This window comes from Schistocerca americana, chromosome 5 (assembly GCF_021461395.2).
Source record: "Schistocerca americana isolate TAMUIC-IGC-003095 chromosome 5, iqSchAmer2.1, whole genome shotgun sequence".
NCBI classification, from domain to species: domain Eukaryota; kingdom Metazoa; phylum Arthropoda; class Insecta; order Orthoptera; family Acrididae; genus Schistocerca; species Schistocerca americana.
In genome coordinates this window covers 658432179-658449810 of record NC_060123.1, presented here as the reverse complement: position 1 = coordinate 658449810, position 17632 = coordinate 658432179, and the positions used below count along the sequence as shown (strand labels likewise).

The 17632-nt window shown below is 45.1% G+C and overlaps 1 protein-coding gene across 1 annotated transcript in view; it reads right to left on the bottom strand.

Moving 5' to 3' along the window:
* LOC124616618 (putative phosphatidate phosphatase) overlaps window positions 1-17632 on the bottom strand; it is a 358526-nt gene that overhangs the window by 53647 nt on the left and 287247 nt on the right. Inside the window, exon 6 of the mRNA XM_047144942.1 lies at window positions 8304-8480. Within this exon, the coding sequence (XP_047000898.1) occupies window positions 8304-8480 (177 nt within the window). The remainder of the gene's footprint in view (window positions 1-8303; window positions 8481-17632) is intronic.

Below are 17632 nucleotides of genomic sequence, written 5' to 3'. Positions count from 1 at the left end.
TAGCGCCTAGCGAGCAGCAGACTTGGGTTCGAATCCCAGCCTTGGTACAAATTTCCTTTCATCACTTCAGTCAACATGTATACATCAGGCATGTTCGAGGCTTGAGAAGGTCTCTGGAACCACGTAGTTTCATTTGAATATGGAATGCTGGGACAAGCCAACCACTGTGCGACATACTAAGAACTTCAATCTGTGAGCCTGCAGTGGTGTCCTCCAGAGAATTCACTGGAAGTTAAACGCTCTGAACCACATTTACAGGGTGATTCAGCTGCCCCTACCGATCGGTTTTATGGAACCTGCAATGCCTTCAAATACCACGTGTACGATTTTCATACTCTCTTGCTTGCTACATGCGAACAATTAGTACTAGAGAAAAGATGAAGTGGCCATGTTTGTAGGAAATTTAATGTACTTAAATTTTGTACTGGCCTGTATTTTCGCTGGAGGTCACGGATCTCGAGTTATTTAAGAAAAACGTTCGATAGTGATCACCAAACGCGTTTTTCTTGAATAACTCGACAACGGTGGCCTCCAGGGAAAACGTATCCCAGTATAAAATTTAAGCACATTAAATTTCCTACAAAAGGGTCCTGTTCAGTTTTTCAGTAGGACTAACAGTCTGCAGGTAGCGAGCAAGAGAATATAAAAACCGTGCGTGTGGTATATGAAGGTGTTTGGATTGCGTAAAACTGATTTGTAGGGGCAGCTCAATCACCCTACATAAGGAGCAGTCAAATGAAACCGACGCAGACGGAAAAAAGTAAGCAAACTATAAATTATTTCAAAAGTGACTGCTATGAGTATTAATAAATTTACGCCACTGTTAGACAAGACAGTCACTGCCTTCATGGAAAAATGTTTGTGGCTGCCTACAGAACCATGATTGTTTCCAGTCGTGCCCCTATTTTTCCGAAACAAATCGACTGCCATAAATGTTTCCATGAGGTCACCAATAATATGGAAATCGCATGTGGAGAGCCAGCCGCTGTGGCCGAGCGGTTCTAGGCGCTTTTGTCCGGAACCGCGCTGCTGCTACGATTGTAGATTCGAATCCTACCTCGGGCATGTCCTTAAGTTAGTTAGGTTTAAGTAGTTGTAAGTCTAAGGGACTGATGACCTCAGATGTTAAGTCCCATAGTGCTTAGAGCCATTTGAACCATTTTTTTTTTTCACATGTGGAGAGAACGAGACTGTATGGAGCATGTATAGCGCCTTCACAGCGAAAGCTATGCTGCATAGTGGAAAGAACAATCACGTCAGCTCCGGGGAAAAGATGATGACCTTTTTCTTTCAATGCAAGCGCCAGCTAGTCATTGGCTTCCTGGAACACGGCGCCACAATTAACGCAGAGCGGTGTGTGGACAGTGTTCTGAAACTGAAGTCCGCCGTCACGTCCGATGTTGATAATCGGCATAATTCTGTTGCAGGATAATACCCTCCCACATGCTGCTGCAGTTGTTTCGCTGGGAAGCTCTTACACATCCTCCGTGCAGTGTCGATTTCTGTCCACTCGATTTCCAGATACCTGGAGACCTGAAGAAAGACATTCGTGACCGACGATTTGCTTCGGCCGAAGTGGTGCACGCGTGCTTACAACCACAAATATTTTTCCATGAAGGCACTGACCATCTTGTGTCACACTGGGATATATGTATTAACAATTATGACCACTACTTTTGAAATAAAGCCAGTTTACGTAATTTTTCCATCTGTCTCGTTTTCAAAATTGTTAAGGCTTTCGTAGCCACTTATTGACAAAATGCCTATTTGCTTCTGTCTCGGGTTCCTCGGCCGACGTGCCTCTGATGATTTTTGAGCCGTGCTCACTCCCAACTATGCGTTTTCGTGAACTTGGCTATCTGTGTTTGGTTTTCCGCCCTCGTTGCGGTTATGTTGTGGTTCTTCTTCCCTCTACATGTGGCAGCAGCGATGTGTATCGATATTTGCACCGTGTACCACCTTTAGTTTTGTGCATATAGTTTCCGGCTAGGGGGTCTGCGGGCAGTCGGTCAGTTGCTGCGGACCAGGGAAGATATCGCCGAGTGGAGCAGTCGACTGGGTCCGCTGGCAGTCCCTGTGTTGGAGCGTGTGTGGAGCTCTGTGATTGCTACGAGCTTCGTGGGTCACCGACCCAGGACGTCAAAGTTGAGTGGTGTTTTAAGTACCCAAGCCACGTCCATTCATGCTGTGTGGTTCGTTTCGGTGATTCGTTGTTGGGGAGGTTTTCCTGTGAGCAACACAGAGTGTTTGTATTGCTGAAATTTAGTCGCCATGCGGTGGAATTAACACCGAGCGTTTGTATTGCTGAAATTTAGTCGCCATGTGGTGGAATTAACACCGAGCGTTTGTATTGCTGAAATTTAGTCGCCATGCGGTGGAATTAACACCGAGTGTTTGTATTGCTGAAATTTAGTCGCCATGCGGTGGAATTAACTATATTGGTTGACTACAATTCAAGTGCACCAGCGGAATTTTTTGCCTTGTGGCCGTTAGTGTTCCGGTTATCTGCAGCGTCCACTGACGTAATTTCTGCAGTGTCCTTTCCTCACCTGTTGTAGCTGTCCAACATGGTGTGTAGTTTTGACAGCTTAATACATATAAAAATTTGATTGTGGATAATTACGCCCGTAACATTTTGTGTTTGAATTCTCATGTAGCGATTGGTGGTAAGCAAGTCGTTTGTCAGTCGGTGCATGGCTGTCCCTTGGTTGGATTCCAACGGATCAAGTGTAGTTGGGCTCACCACCTGTCTCACCTAAGTGAACGAGGGCAGACCGACCCCCTGGAGGCTTCTGAGTGCCGTTGTCTTTATTGTCTTTCTCACCAGTGTTTAATTGTCTGTTTAAAACCTATCATAGCCAGTGATTTAAAAAATTCTTGGTTTTACTGTGTTTTATGCAAATTAAAGGCCTTCAGCAGCGTATAAGTAAATTTGCATTCCGGCAAGTGGATATTTGCTGAAAGGTTATTGTCATTGTGTTGTCTTTTCTTTTAGTGCGGTTTCAGCCACTTAAAACTTGAGGCTTATGGTTATAGTTTTTTTTTTAAATTTTGGAAAATTAATTGTGGGCCTTCAGCTGCTTGGAGACTTGTTCTTAAAATTACCTTTCAAGCTTAAATATTGCAGCCTTCTGGCCTTAAAGGTTTATGGTATTTCTGAATTTTGGAAAATCAATTGTGGGCCTTCAGCCGCTTAAAACCTTATTTTTAAAATTACCCTTTAAGCAAAACATTGCGGCATTCTGCCCTTTAAAGGTTATGATAATTTATTTTAAAATCTTGAAAATTTTATTGTGGGCCTTCATTTTATATTGCATCTTGTTTATGTTTGTCTATCCACTTTTGCCTTGACGCTTTCAGCCTAGCTGTGATTATATATCTTGAAATTTATTTTGTTGCTTTTAAGATTCCTTGTTTGGAGTCCTTCAGCCGTGAAATAATTTGAGTTTGAAACTCTTAATTGTAAAGGTTCGGCTATGTGCCGCTTTGGTTTAAAGGTGTTATTAAATCGCAATAGATTACAATTTTAAGGTGAGACTGACCCCAACCTTATTTGGCCGTTTCCTGTTCTGCCCAGCGGGTTTAGCGGGCGTCTCAGTTTTTGTGATGTTTAGCCAGCACGAGTGGCTGGCGTTGTCAAAGCTCCAGTTCACCACCAGCAATGGAGGATGAAGCTTTGACAACGCCAGCCACTCGTGTTGGTGAAACGTCAGAAAAATCATCATACCCGAGACAGAAGCCAATAGACAGTTTGCCTCGTTTTCATTTGACTGCCCCTTATGCACGGCCAAGTCACATTAACGTGATCACCACGTGTGTTAGACGTCCTTGCAATAACCGCTCACAGAGGGCAGGTGGCAGCAGTAGGACTGGAGGGTGTATAAAACTTGTCAAGGGGACGCGGTAAACAGTGCAGTCGTTGCAGTAATGCGGAAACCGAGCGATCTGTCTAGCGTCCAGAATGGCATTGTGAGTGGCTTTCGGGCCAAGAGTGGAAGCTAAGTTTGTAAACTATTCGCGTGCCGCCGCGGTTGAAATCGGCGCTACGCAAAACCGGCGCCGACGCAGCTGCGATGCATCACCGGCCGTAGACGACAGGGGTGGACGACGCCTGCCGAGATGTGTTCTGAGGAAGAGACGTGCACCTGTTGAGCAACTGGACGCCCAGATGCACCAACAGAGTCTCCTCAACGACGGTTCAGCGAAAGCTGCTGCGTATAGACCGCCGCAGCAGGTGCCTGGTTCATCCACACATGCAGACTGTTGCTCATCGGCGACGAAGGCTGGCATTTCCACGCCATTACTGCAACTGGACTTCCAGTGAGTGGGGACAGGTGGTATTTTCGGATGAATGACGTTTTATGCATCGGAGAGATGGTTATTGGCGCGTGCGTCGTGAAACGTCTGAAAGCAAAAACTGCAACAATGGTCGAAGGGGCCCAGGCCAGAGGGCATTCCCTGGGTGATCTCGGCATTCTGGAAGGGACAATGATTCAACACTAGTATGCATGTATGCCCGGGGACCACGTGCACCGCAACATGCAGTTTCTCTTTCCTCGGCACGACGGCACGTACCGCAGAACAACGCAACGTGTCGCCCAGCTCGCAATGTACGTGCGTTGTTGCAAGAGCACCATGATGAGTCTGCCCATTCGCCTGGCCACCAAACTCCACGGATTAAAACACAGTGGACAATCTATGTGACCACCTCGATCGGCCTACTCGCGCCACGGATCCTCAACTGAGAAACCTATCGCAGCTTGCCACGGCTCTGGAGTCGGTATGAATCCACAACCCTGTTGCTATCTTCCAGAAGCCCACCGACTCTATTCGTGTATGTCTCGCAGCGGTCCACTGAGCAAAAGGTGGTCATTCAGGCTTTTGGCAGGTGGTCACATCAATGTGGCCGGCCACTGTGGCCGATCGGTTCTAGGCGCTTCAGTTCGGAACCGCGCTGCTTTTGCGGTCGCAGGTTCGAATCCTGCCTCGGGCATGGATATGTGGAATGTCCTTAGGTTAGTTAGGTTTAAGTACTTCTAAGTCTAGGGGACTGATGACCTCACATGATAAGTCCCATAGTGCTTAGAGCCATTTGAACCATTTTGAACATCAATGTGACTGGAGAGTGTATCTTCCACCCGTATTATAAATTAAAGTCAACCGCACCATTTGGTATTACCTATGTGAGCTACCATTGGTATTTCCATATGGTTTTCACTGACAGATCGGCTGATTCACGAGGAATATAGTTAACTACTGCTATACGAGACGAATCGCCCGGCCGTGGATACTCCCCATCCCAACCCCCTCAGTGTTAGTGGTAAGTTTGCCAGCGGATAGTCCATCAAAAGCTGAACGTAGATCAAGCATGAAAACAGGAAGAAGATATGATGAACCCTGACAAACAGAAGCAAAATATAAACAGTGAAAGACCAAATCCCAAAGTATGTAACATTGAACATGTGTGTAAGCTATGGCGTCGTGTTTATGTTGTCACGGCGTAGGGCTATGAAGGTGGAGATCCGTGTTCAAATCTCCCTCGTCCCATATATATATATATATATATATATATATATATATATATATATATATATATATATATATAGTGTGTGTATGTGTGTTATAAAATGTCCGTCCGGTCATTGACATGCCTGTTCGCTGTATTCAAATTTGTGCCTGTGCGTCCCTTCGCAACAGCGAGGTGTAAGAAAGGGACCTCAAGACGCGCGCACCTCCTATTCGTTCTGCACAAGTGCCACATGTTACCAGTCTTGCGTTCCATTTTGGAAGATTTAACTCTTGAGTTCCTTTGTTGTAACATAGTTCACACCCGTTTATTAGCTATTTTCGTTTCTGTGAGAGCTCTATGCGGCGTCTCGCATGCTCTCACTGTTCATCATATCTACTTCAGCGTAATATATTATTACCACGTGAGTCATATTCTAAAAGCAATGTATAGCATGACAGTTGCCAAGACTACAGAAGAAGAAAACACACTTCAAATGACCGGATGAAAAGTTTCTAGTTTTTTTGAAGAAAAAAGAAAAGAAGGGACACGAGGGAGATTTGAACACGCAACTCCCACGCCACAGTCTGTCACCATGACCACACAACTACGACCCCATTATCCTTGTGATTTACTTTGTGTTGTTTATCTTTTGCTTGGATCGTTCACTGATTAGATTTTGCTTCTTTTTTTCACGGTTCAGCACACCTCCTTTCTGCTTTAATGCTTGATGTGTGTTCAGTTTTTGACGAGCTGTCCACTGGACTACATCTGAGAGGGTAGGGATGGGGAGTTTCCCTTGTTAGTGCTATCCGCGCTCCGCAGGTTCCTAGTTCTTTTAACGAATTTGAAAGCAATATTTTATCTGCAGATTCTAAAAATAACCAAAAAATGTTGGTCGTCCGTAAAATCTATGAACGCTACAAATAATTCAATACCTTCTCTTGCTGACAGTACTGGTAAGGTAACTGATAATGATAAACACAAGGCCGAAATTCTAAACCTAGCTTTCAAATACTCGTTTACGGTAGAGGACTGCAGCGCCATTCCCCCTTTCAATTATCAAACAAACGAAAGGATGGCTGACATAGTGTTTAGTGTATCTGGGACTGTAAAACAGTTAAGATCCTTAGACACCAACAAGGCACCTGGCCCAGACGGTATCCCCGTAACATTTTATGTTGACTATGCTACAAATATAGCACCGTTCTTATCCATCATCTATCAGAGATCATTGGAACAGCGGAAAGTTCCACGGGACTGGAAGAAGGCCCAGGTCATAGCAATCCATAAAAAGGGTAGAAAATCGGATGCACAGAATTACCGGCCAATTTCACTGACATCGATTTGTTGTAGAATCATGGAACATATTTTGTGTTCAGACATAATGACCTTTCTAGACTCTGAGAAGCTCATCTGCAGAAACCAGCATGGTTTTTAGGAAACAGCGGTCATAAGAGACACAGCTGGCCCTCTTTGTGCATGATATACAACAGGCTCTAGATACCGGCTCCCAGGTTGATGCCATATTTCTCGACTTTCGAAAGGCGTTCGACTCAGTTCCGCACTGTCGCTTGCTACAAAAAGTGAGCGCCTACGGTCTATCCGATGACGTATGTGGTTGGATAGAAAGTTTTCTAACAGACAGGGAGCAGTATGTCGTCCTGAACGGGGTGACTTCAGCAGAAACAAGCGTAACTTCAGGTGTGCCCCAGGGCAACGTAATAGGTCCTCTGCTTTTTACGATTTACATAAACGATCTGGTTGATGGTATCGACAGCGGCCTGAGACTGTTTTCCGATGATGCTGTAGTCTACAGGAAAGTAGTATCACACGAAAGTTGTGAACAAATCAATGAGGATTTGCAGAAAATTAATGCGTGGTGTAATGACTGGCAGTTATCTCTCAATATTAGTAAGTGTAACCTACTGGGTATAACAAGGAGAAATTCCCCGTTAATGTGCGAGTACAAAATAAATGCCCAGTCTTTGGAATCGGTAACGTCCATCAAGTATCTGGGTGTGACTATTCGAAATGATCTCAAATGGAATGATCAGATTACACAAGTAACGGGTAATACGAACACTATGTTGCGGTTTATTGGTAGAATCCTGAAGCGATGCAGTCCTTCAACAAAGGAAATAGCTTAAATGACGTTAGTTCGTCCAGTCTTAGAGTATTGTTCGTCTGTGTGGGATCCTTTCCAGTTGGGGCTGATTCAAGAGATTGAGAAGGTCCAAAGAAGAGCGGCAAGATTCATGACTGGTACATTTAGCCATCGCGAGAGCGTTATAAATCTGATAGAAAGGTTGAAGTGGGACACACGGCGAGCCAAACAGAAGGGGCTGCTCACTAAATTCCGAAATGCGATCTTCACCGAGGATATAGAGCATATATTATTACCACCAGCTTTCAAATCGCGCAATGATTACCATTCAAGGATAATGGAAATAAGAGCTCGTACTGAAGCGTTCAGACAGTCTTTTTTCCCTCGCGCGATCCGCGAGTGGAACAGAGGGTGGAGGGGGGGGGGGGGGGGGAGACTTTGGCGCGAATTGTACCCTCCGCCACACACTGCTTGGTGGCTAGCGCAGTATATATGTAGATGCAGATGTAGCCAGCTAAAACGAGGGTAGGGTATCCACTTGCATATGCTTCTGAGATCCCGTCAAGTTAGAAAATGCACTTAGTTCAAATCTGACGTAGAAAACACAATGCTCCGAACTTTAACTGAGGCACCGAGTGTTCGTGTAGTACAGTAGCGAGCTGGAAGCAGCACTGAATATGAAGTGCTTACCGTGAGGATGGCGGTGGCGGTGCCTATGGAGGATCCGGCGAGGACGTCGCTCCAGTGGTGCATGTAGTCGGAGACCCTGGACAGGGCGCAGCACCAGGCCGCCAGGAAGAGCACGAACTGCAGCAGGTGACGCGGCAGCGTCGCCGCCCAGGGGCCGCCCGTGCGCCCGATGTAGATCTGCGGGCACACCGGCGTCTGCGTCACTGAATGCCTAACCTCTCACACAGTCCGAGCTGCAGGTTGTCTATCCCACAGCTTCCAGAGGCGTCAAACTTCATATAATGACTGGAAGAATTTAAAAACTTAAAATGTTATCATACTCTACTCATTAAGGCCTATAACCTTATGTCGGACCTTTAACACAATAAGACCAATATTTAAGTTACGTATTATGCGTATGTCTTGAAGTAGCTTTAGAAAGCATCGCTCCTGCGAAACGCAACTCGCCCTTTTTTTCACATGATATCTTGCGAACCATGGATGAAGTGTATCAGACGGATGTCATATTCCTTGACTTCCGGAAAGCGTTTGATTCGGTGCGCCACTGCAGACTCCTAACTAAGGTACGAGCATATGGGATTGGTTTCCAAATATGTGAGTGGCTCGAAGACTTGTTAAGTAATAGAACCCAGTACGTTTTCCTCGATGGTGAGTGTTCATCGGAGGTGAGGGTATCATCTGGAGTGCCCCAGGGAAGTGTGGTAGGTCCGCTGTTGCTGTCTATCTACATAAATGATCTTTTGGATAGGGTGGATAGCAATGTGCGGCTGTTTGCTTATGATGCTGTGGTGTACTGGAAGGTGTTGTCGTTGAGTGACTGTAGGAGGATACAAGATGACTTGGACAGGATTTGTGATTGGTGTAAAGAATGGCAGCTAACTCTAAATATAGATAAATGTAAATTATTGCAGATGGATAGAAAAAAGAATCCCGTAATGTTTGAATACTCCATTAGTAGGACAAGAATGTAATGGCAGTTTGTGGGGAAGGCGGATTGTCGTCTTCGGTTCATTAGTAGAATTCTGAGAAGATGTGGTTCATCTGTAAAGGAGACCGCTTATAAAACACTTATATGACCTATTCTTGAGTACTGCTTGAGCGTTTGGGATCCCTATCAGGTTGGATTGAGGGAGGACATAGAAGCAATTCAGAGGCGGGTTGCTAGATTTGTTACTGGTAGGTTTCATCATCACGCGAGTGTTGCGGAAATGCTTCAGGAACTCGGGTGCGAGTCTCTGGAGGGACAGGAGGCGTTCTTTTCGTGAGTCGCTTCTGAGGAAATATAGAGAACCAGCATTTGAGGCTGACTGCCGTACAATTTTACTGCCACCAACTTATATTTCGCGGAAAGACCACAAAAATAAGATAAGAGAGATTAGGGCTCGTACAGAGGCATCTAGGCAGTCATTTTTCCCTCGTTCTGTTTGGGAGTGGAACAGGGAGAGAAGATGCTAGTGTTGGTAAGAGGTACCCTCCGCCACGCACCGTATAGCGGAGTATGTATGTAGACGTAGATGTAGATGTAGATGTAGCATAGTTCACGGAGCGCAAATTATTCAGACTATATTCACGCAGTATTTGAGAATGCAAAGAGCACTTAGACATTTCCAACAAACTTTACACATAATTCCACATCCCTTCTAATTTTTTCCTCTCTGACAGCCCCACTCCCTTCCCAACAACGAAAAAAAATTATCGCTTATTCATTTTCGCTAAGTGTGTAGTAAAACCTGAATGGCAGGCATAACATTGTAATTGGTAACTTCTTTACTACTGACTCTGTTCGCATTACATTTTGCAGACAGTATACTAATATACCACTTAATGTCCCTGTAAAATTATATCATTGTACGACGCATACCTTGAAGCGCCAAAGGAACTGGTTGAGGCAGGCGTATTCAAATACAGAGATATTTAAACAATGTTAGAGAAGGAAAGTTGCTAATCTTTTTTGTTGTGCGTATCTCAGACGTAGCAACTCCTCTATGTGGTGAGTAGCAGCTTTCCTTGTCTAATATTGTTACTTTCCATCCTCAGTTTTTCATTGTTTGAGATATTTAAAAAGACAGATTACGGCGCTGCGCCCGAAAACGTCCATATAAGACAACAAGGGTCTGGCGCAGTTGTTAGATCGGTTACTGCTGCTACAATGGCAGGCTATCAAGATTTAAGTGAATTTGAACGTGGTGATTACAGTCGGCGCACGAGTGGTGGGACGCAGCATCTCCGAGGCATCGATGAAGTGGGGGTTTTCCCGTACGACCATTTTATGAGAGTACCGCGAATATCAGGAATCCGGTAAAACATCAAATCTCCGACATCGCTGCGGTTAGAAAAAGGTCCTGCAAGAACGAGACCAACGACGAATGAAGAGAATCGTTCAACGTGACAGAAGTGCAACCCTTCTTCAAATTGCTGCAGATTTCAATGCTCGTCCATCAACAACTGTTCGCGTGCTAACCACTCAACGAAACGTCATCGATATGGGCTTTCGGAGCCGAAGCCCCACTCATGTACCCTTGATGACTGCACGACACAAAGCTTTACGCCTCGCCTGGGCCCGTCAACAACGACATTGGACTGTTGATGACTGCAAACATGTTGCCTGATCGGACGAGTCTCGTTTCAAATTGCATCGAGCGGATGGTCATGTACAGGTATGGAAACAACCTCATGAGTCCGTGGACGCTCCGAATCAGCAGGGGACTGTTCAGGCTCGTGGAGGCTCTGTCATGGTGTGGGGCGTGTGCAGTTGCATTGATGTGGGACCCCTGTTACATCTAGATACGCGTCCTTCCTGTCTGGTCACCTGCATCTATTCATGTCCATTGTGCATTCCGACGGACATGGGCAATTCCAGCAGGAGAATGCGACACCCTACACGTCCAGAATTGCTACGAGTGGCTCCAGGAGTTTCTGAGTTTAAACACTTCTGAGTTTAAACACTTCCGCTCGCAGCCAAACTCCCCACACATGAACATTATTGAGCATATCTGGGATGCCTTGCAACTTACTCCTGAGGATAGAATTCCATCCCCTCGTACTCTTACGGATTTATGCACAACCCTGCAGAATTAAAGGGGTCAGTTCCATCCAGCACTACTTCATACATTAGTCGAGTCCATGCCACGTCATCTTGCGCGGTACTTCTGCTTGCTCGCGGGGGGTCCTACACAGTATTAGGCAGGTGTACAGATTCTTTGTCTGTTACTGTAGTTCAGGTGATACGACGTCATAAAAATTGAGATATGTGAAAAACTAGGGTTTTGCGTCTTCAGCCATAAAGTTTATATATGATTAACATCAACTCTTTAACATTCTGACTCTTTCGCAAAGCAATCAGACGATGTTTGAAGCCGTTTTATTAACGGGAGCTAGATTCTTTGCAAACAGTGTTTTGTTGCGGTGTTGAGTATTCAATCAAAACTTTCTTTCCTTGTATTACAACTTTTCGTATCTTCTCCTGTGTCGTGTTCTTGGTAGAGACTAATGCTTTCTGTGAGGATGTTGTCAGTTTCAATATTATTTGGTTGGCGGCTTTCCATAAAACATAACAAATAGCTGTCCAAGCATGTTTGGGTAAATGGGAAACAAAGGAATACTTTATTTTTCGCGGAAACGGAGTTTTAAAACTCAAATTTAATTCTTAGGTACGTGCAAAACTGCGTGAACAGGGGCTTCGGATCCCAGTAGGAAGGCCAGCGGCCGAATGTGTCATGAAATGAGTGAAATACTTGTAGTCCAAACAAACATATAAACGATACGTATTACAGAAATGTATGTATGTAGGTTCCACATGTCCTCCTAAACCACTGGATAGATTTTAACGAAACTTCTCTTTCATATCATTTACTATGTCTAAAGAAGCACTGTGTGAGAGAGAACCACGTACCTTCAATGTGGAGGTGGTGGGGGTGTGAACGGTATGATATAGAAATATAACTAGGGAATATCTGGAACAATTTTAACACAATTTTCTACACACGTGACCCACAACTTTTATTACAAAAATACTGTGTGGGTGATATGCTTCCACGTACTACCCCCTTTGTGTAGGTGTGGGTGACGTGTAAAAATGTCTGGTAACGAGAGCTATAATAGTGTAGGGATTTGGATAGGCGCTTTGGTGACAGCCATGGTGACGTTTCGGCTCTACGTGTGTGTGTCTTGTGTGTGTGTGTGTGTGTGTGTGTGTGTGTGTGTGTGTGTGTGAGAGTGAGAGAGAGAGAGAGAGAGAGAGAGAGAGAGAGAGAGAGAGAGAGAGAGAGAGAGTGGAGAGTGGAGAGGAGTGCAAATACAGTGACATAAAAGGTGATCTTTGTAACGCCAAAAGTAATTTCTGCCAGACTGGGCACACGCATCGCTTGCAATCTGGAAAAACTTACTGTAACTCTAAGACCTTCCCCCCGCCCCCCCTATCGCAATCGATACGATATGCCATTGAACTTCTAAAGACTATTAGTCAAATGTATATGTAAAAGGGCAAAGAAATATCTCTCTACTTCATAAGCCATTAAAAGGCATTTAATAGAAAGCAGTGGGATAAGGTCATGGGCATCTAGAAGGGAAAGGGAGTGACGTGTACGGAGACAAGACCAAATGTGAATCTGCACTTGACCCAGAAGGGTTACACATAGGAAATGAGACCTCGAAAGACAGCAAGATCAGAAGAGGGGTCAGATAGGTATGTTGTCTCTCCCGTTTTTTAACATTTGTTTGGAGAAAATAGTGAAAAGTTTTTCGGGTGGGAAAAGAGGCGTCGGGATAGGTGAACGGAAAACACAATGCATAAGACTCGTAGAAGACGTGGTGATTCCTGCAGAAAATGAAGAGACACTGATTCAGATGCTAAATGACCTGAACGAAGCATGTGTAGCACATGGTACGAAAGTGAAAAAAAAAGAAAAAAAAAGAAAAAGAAAACGATAGGCATCGTTATAGGCTTAAAGAAGAGAAGAGCGAACTACAATTTAGGGATAGAAACCGTATAACAGGTGAGAGCTTTCAAGTACTAGGAAAGATTGATTAGGGAAGAAGTGCTGCGTGAACAGGACGTCAAAAGTCAGAATGGCTCTGGCGAAAGTGGTGTTTCAAAAACAGAAAAGAGTCTTAGCTAATGGTTTGAACACAGAATTAAGAAAGCGACTAGTGAAATGTCTAATATGGGGCGTGGCTTGATACGCAGCAGGGACGCAGACACTGAGAGAACGGGACGAGAGGAGAATTGAAGCTTGTGAGATGTGGATACGACGCAGGACAGACATCAGCAAGGCTGGTAAAGTCAGGAATAAGGAGATACTGAGATGAATTGGAGAACATCGGAGGACGTTGCTGGCAGTGATGAGTGGGAAGTTAAACTGCATAGGACATAATCTGACACCTGATTCCCTCCTACTAGAGGGAACTGCAGGTTTTATTCAAGAGAAGAGTGTAACGTGCAGGAAAAGATACCAGGTGGTCTCCCTACAGCACATTATTTTTTGTACTGTTTGTTGTGATAACGTGTAGGAAAACGTGACGTCAGTGCCTCAGTATGCTGCCTATATACATTATTTTGGAGTTAGAATTGGTGTTATTTAGTATTAGCCTTGGTATTATTTAGTACTTCATTACGGAAAAGAAAGGAAGTACAGCCCTTAAACTTAATAGAGAGACCTGCAACAACAGTTCCGATCGGTAAATGTCGCAGCCTTTGCAGGAGCCGCGGCTGATCAAGGAGGACTACTAGCTCATAACTTCAGAATTGTTAACCACTTTTAAATACCTTCGACCCAGAGAGCTGTCGACCAACTACCGCGAGTTGGCAACAACTGCCTAAAATGTTTAAACATTCCTTCCTTTCTGTCACTCAGTCTTAAGAGCACGGTCTATGGCGCTGCAGTCATGGACTGTGCGGCTGGTCCCGGCGGAGATCCGAGTCCTCCTTCGGGCATGGGTGTGTGTGTTTGTCCTTAGGATAATTTAGGTTAAGTAGCGTGTAAGGTTAGGGACTAATGACCTGAGCAGTTAAGTCCCATAAGATTTCACACAATTTTTTTTTCTTCAGAGCAGAATGCAAACACTCTAATTACTCATCTCCTTCTCCGGTTAACAGCACTCTTCCCGAAAGTGCTGTTTCCCTTGTAGGTTTCTTTCGCTAGTTTAGTTCCAACACGTGCTGGAATGCAGACAGTCATAGCGTCGAAGCTAGCGTAGCTGGTTCCAACCAAAACCCAACTTAGGCAGGCTATTGAAAGACCTGTTAGTTAGCACCAGACTGGACACAGCTCAAATCTTGCGTCCCATCGGGCAAGAGGATGACTCTACTGAGTGTTCGGGAATAAAATGTTGCAGTACGCTGCAATACCCCTAGCAGCAACCGCATAAGCGCTGAGGATCGCAGTAGAAGCAATGCAAGTTGTGAATTTCTGGGGAATGACTATGCGAAAGTGCCGCATTATAGCCTGTCTTGTCTAAATACAGCGATAATGACGTCAGTACTGTTCGTAGTTTGACACTTGTGAATAATGAAATGTTTGTCAAGACAAACAATAAACCTCCGTGAGAGCAGACATCTTTCTAAAGACGCTGAATAGTATTCCGAAGCACTTGGGGTTCAAATCCCCGTACGTCAGAATAGTCTTCAGTTGTCTTTGCACTCTCAGTATGCCACTCAATATAGCTTTCACATAAGAATAAGAACTTCTCCAGAAATATAAATTTGTCCATATCCAAATTATTATGTCAGTAGACCGCGAGGGGGATAACAAAGAATGAAGAGGAAATTGGAAATTTTGTGGTAAGGACTATGGGAGCAAACTGCTGAGATAATCGGTCCCTAGGCTTACGCACTACTTAATCTAACTTACGCAAAGGACAACGCACACACCCATGCCCCAGGGAGGACTCGAACCTCCGACGGGGGGAGCCGCACTAACCGTGACAAGACGCCTCAGACCCCACGGCTACCCCTCACGTCAGTGAAGAGGAAAGCAGGGGACAGCCTAGCATAGAAGGCCATAAAGTCCAAACCTTCCGCAAGGCAAATAACCAAATGATGATGACGCAACAAATCACATAACTGCATAGAGCATAGTTGCCTAGAAATAAGCTTTTGTAATCAGGGAAAGAGTTTACGCTCACCGTGCACCGTCACTCCCCTCACACCTTTTTCCAAAGATGTTTCACAGAGGAAGACCGCACTGCAGTTCCTTCTCTAAATCCTCACACAAACGAAAAAATGGCTGACATCGAAATAAGTGTCCAAGGAATAGAAAAGCAGCTGAAATCACTCAACAGAGGAAAGTCTACTGGACCTGACGGGATACCAATTCGATTCTACACGGAGTACGCCAAAGAACTTGCCCCCCTTCTAACAGCCGTGAACCGCAAGTCTCTAGAGGAACGGAAGGTTTCAAATGACTGGAAAAGAGCACAGGTAGTCCTAGTTTTCATGAATGGTCGTCGAGGAGATGCTCAAAACTATAGGCCTATATCTCTGACATCCATCTGTTGTAGAATTTTAGAACATGTTTCTTGCTCGCGTATCACGTCATTTGTGGAAACCCAGAATCTAATCTGTAGGAATCAACATGAATACCGGAAACAGCGATCTTGTGAGACCCAACTCGCTTTATTTGTTCATGAGACCCAGAAAATATTAGATACAGGTTCCCAGGTGGATGCCATTTTCCTTGACTTCCGGAAGGCTTTCGATACAGTTCCGCACTGTCACCTGATAAACAAAGTAAGAGCCTACGGAATATCAGATCAGCTGTGTGGCTGGATTGAAGAGTTTTTAGCAAACAGAACACAGCATGTTGTTCTCAATGGAGAGACGTCTACAGACATTAAAGTAACTTCTGGTGTGCCACAGGTGAGTGTTATGTGACCATTGCTTTTCACAATTTATATATATATATATATATATATATATATATATATATATATATATATATATATATATATGACCTAGTATATAGTGTCGGAAGTTCCATGCGGCTTTTAGCGGATGATGCTGTAGTATACAGAGAAGTTGCAGCATTAGAAAATTGCAGCGAAATGCAGGAATATCTGCAGCGGATAGGCACTTAGTGCAGGGAGTGGCAACTGACCCTTAACATAGACAAATGTAATGTGTTGCGAATACATAGAAAGAAGGATCCTTTATTGTACGATTATATGGTAGCGGAACAAATACTGGTAGCAATTACTTCTGTAAAATATCTGGGAGTATGCGTACGGAACGATTTGAAGTGGAATGATCGTATAAAATTAATTGTTGGTAAGGCGGGTGCCAGGTTGAGATTCATGTGGAAAGTGCTTAGAAAATGTAGTCCATCAACAAAGGAGGTGGCTTACAAAACACTCGTTCGACTTATACTTGAGTATTGCTCATCAGTGTGGGATCCGTACCACGTCGGGTTGACGGAGGAGATAGAGAAAATCCAAAGAAGAGCGGCGCGTTTCGTCACAGGGTTATTTGGTAAGCGTGATAGCGTTACAGAGATGTTTAGCAAACTCCAGCCGCAGACTCTGCAAGAGAGGCGCTCTGCATCGCGGTGTAGCTTGCTGTCCAGGTTTCGAGAGGGTGCGTTTCTGGATCAGGTATCGAATATATTGCTTCCCCCTACTTATACGTCCCGAGGAGATCACGAATGTAAAATTAAAAGGATTCGAGCGCGCACGGAGGCTTTCCGGCAGTCGTTCTTCCCGCGAACAATACGCGACTGGAACAGGAAATGGATCTAATGACAGTGGCACGTAAAGTGCCCTCCGCCACACACCGTTGGGTGGCTTGCGGAGTATAAATATAGATGTAGATGTTATTAAATTCGTCCCACTCACTCTGCTGGACTGGTTTGACGTAAGTCCCGGCACAGCTATTAGACCAGTGCGTCCACGGTGTTCCTGAAGGCTGGTGCCGGTGTCACGCCCACGCCCGAACAGCGGCCGTGCTTCAGATCCCGCCACCAACAGCACGCTACACGCTACAAGCTGGAGACGTGCCTGGCCCAATCGGAGCGTCCGTGCGTCTCGCCGGAATACAAATAGGCTGCCCGTGGCACGGCAAGTAGGCGGCCATTAGCATGCCGCAGCGGTGCCGCCGTCCAATCTGTTTCCGTGTGGCGGCCGTCGGCCCCACAGCTGGCTGGCACCACATAACAATTCCGTGCTGCGCCCAGTTCGGCTACGGGACCGCTACCAACTTTCTCCGCCACATCTTTCTGTTGTCGAGAAATCTTATGGTCGTTCGCTTCGACTGTCGGATACACCTGTGCGACAGTTCGCTAACCTATTTGCGTGCGTGCGTCGTGGCCCACTCGCTGACGCTAAGAGAACACTGGTTA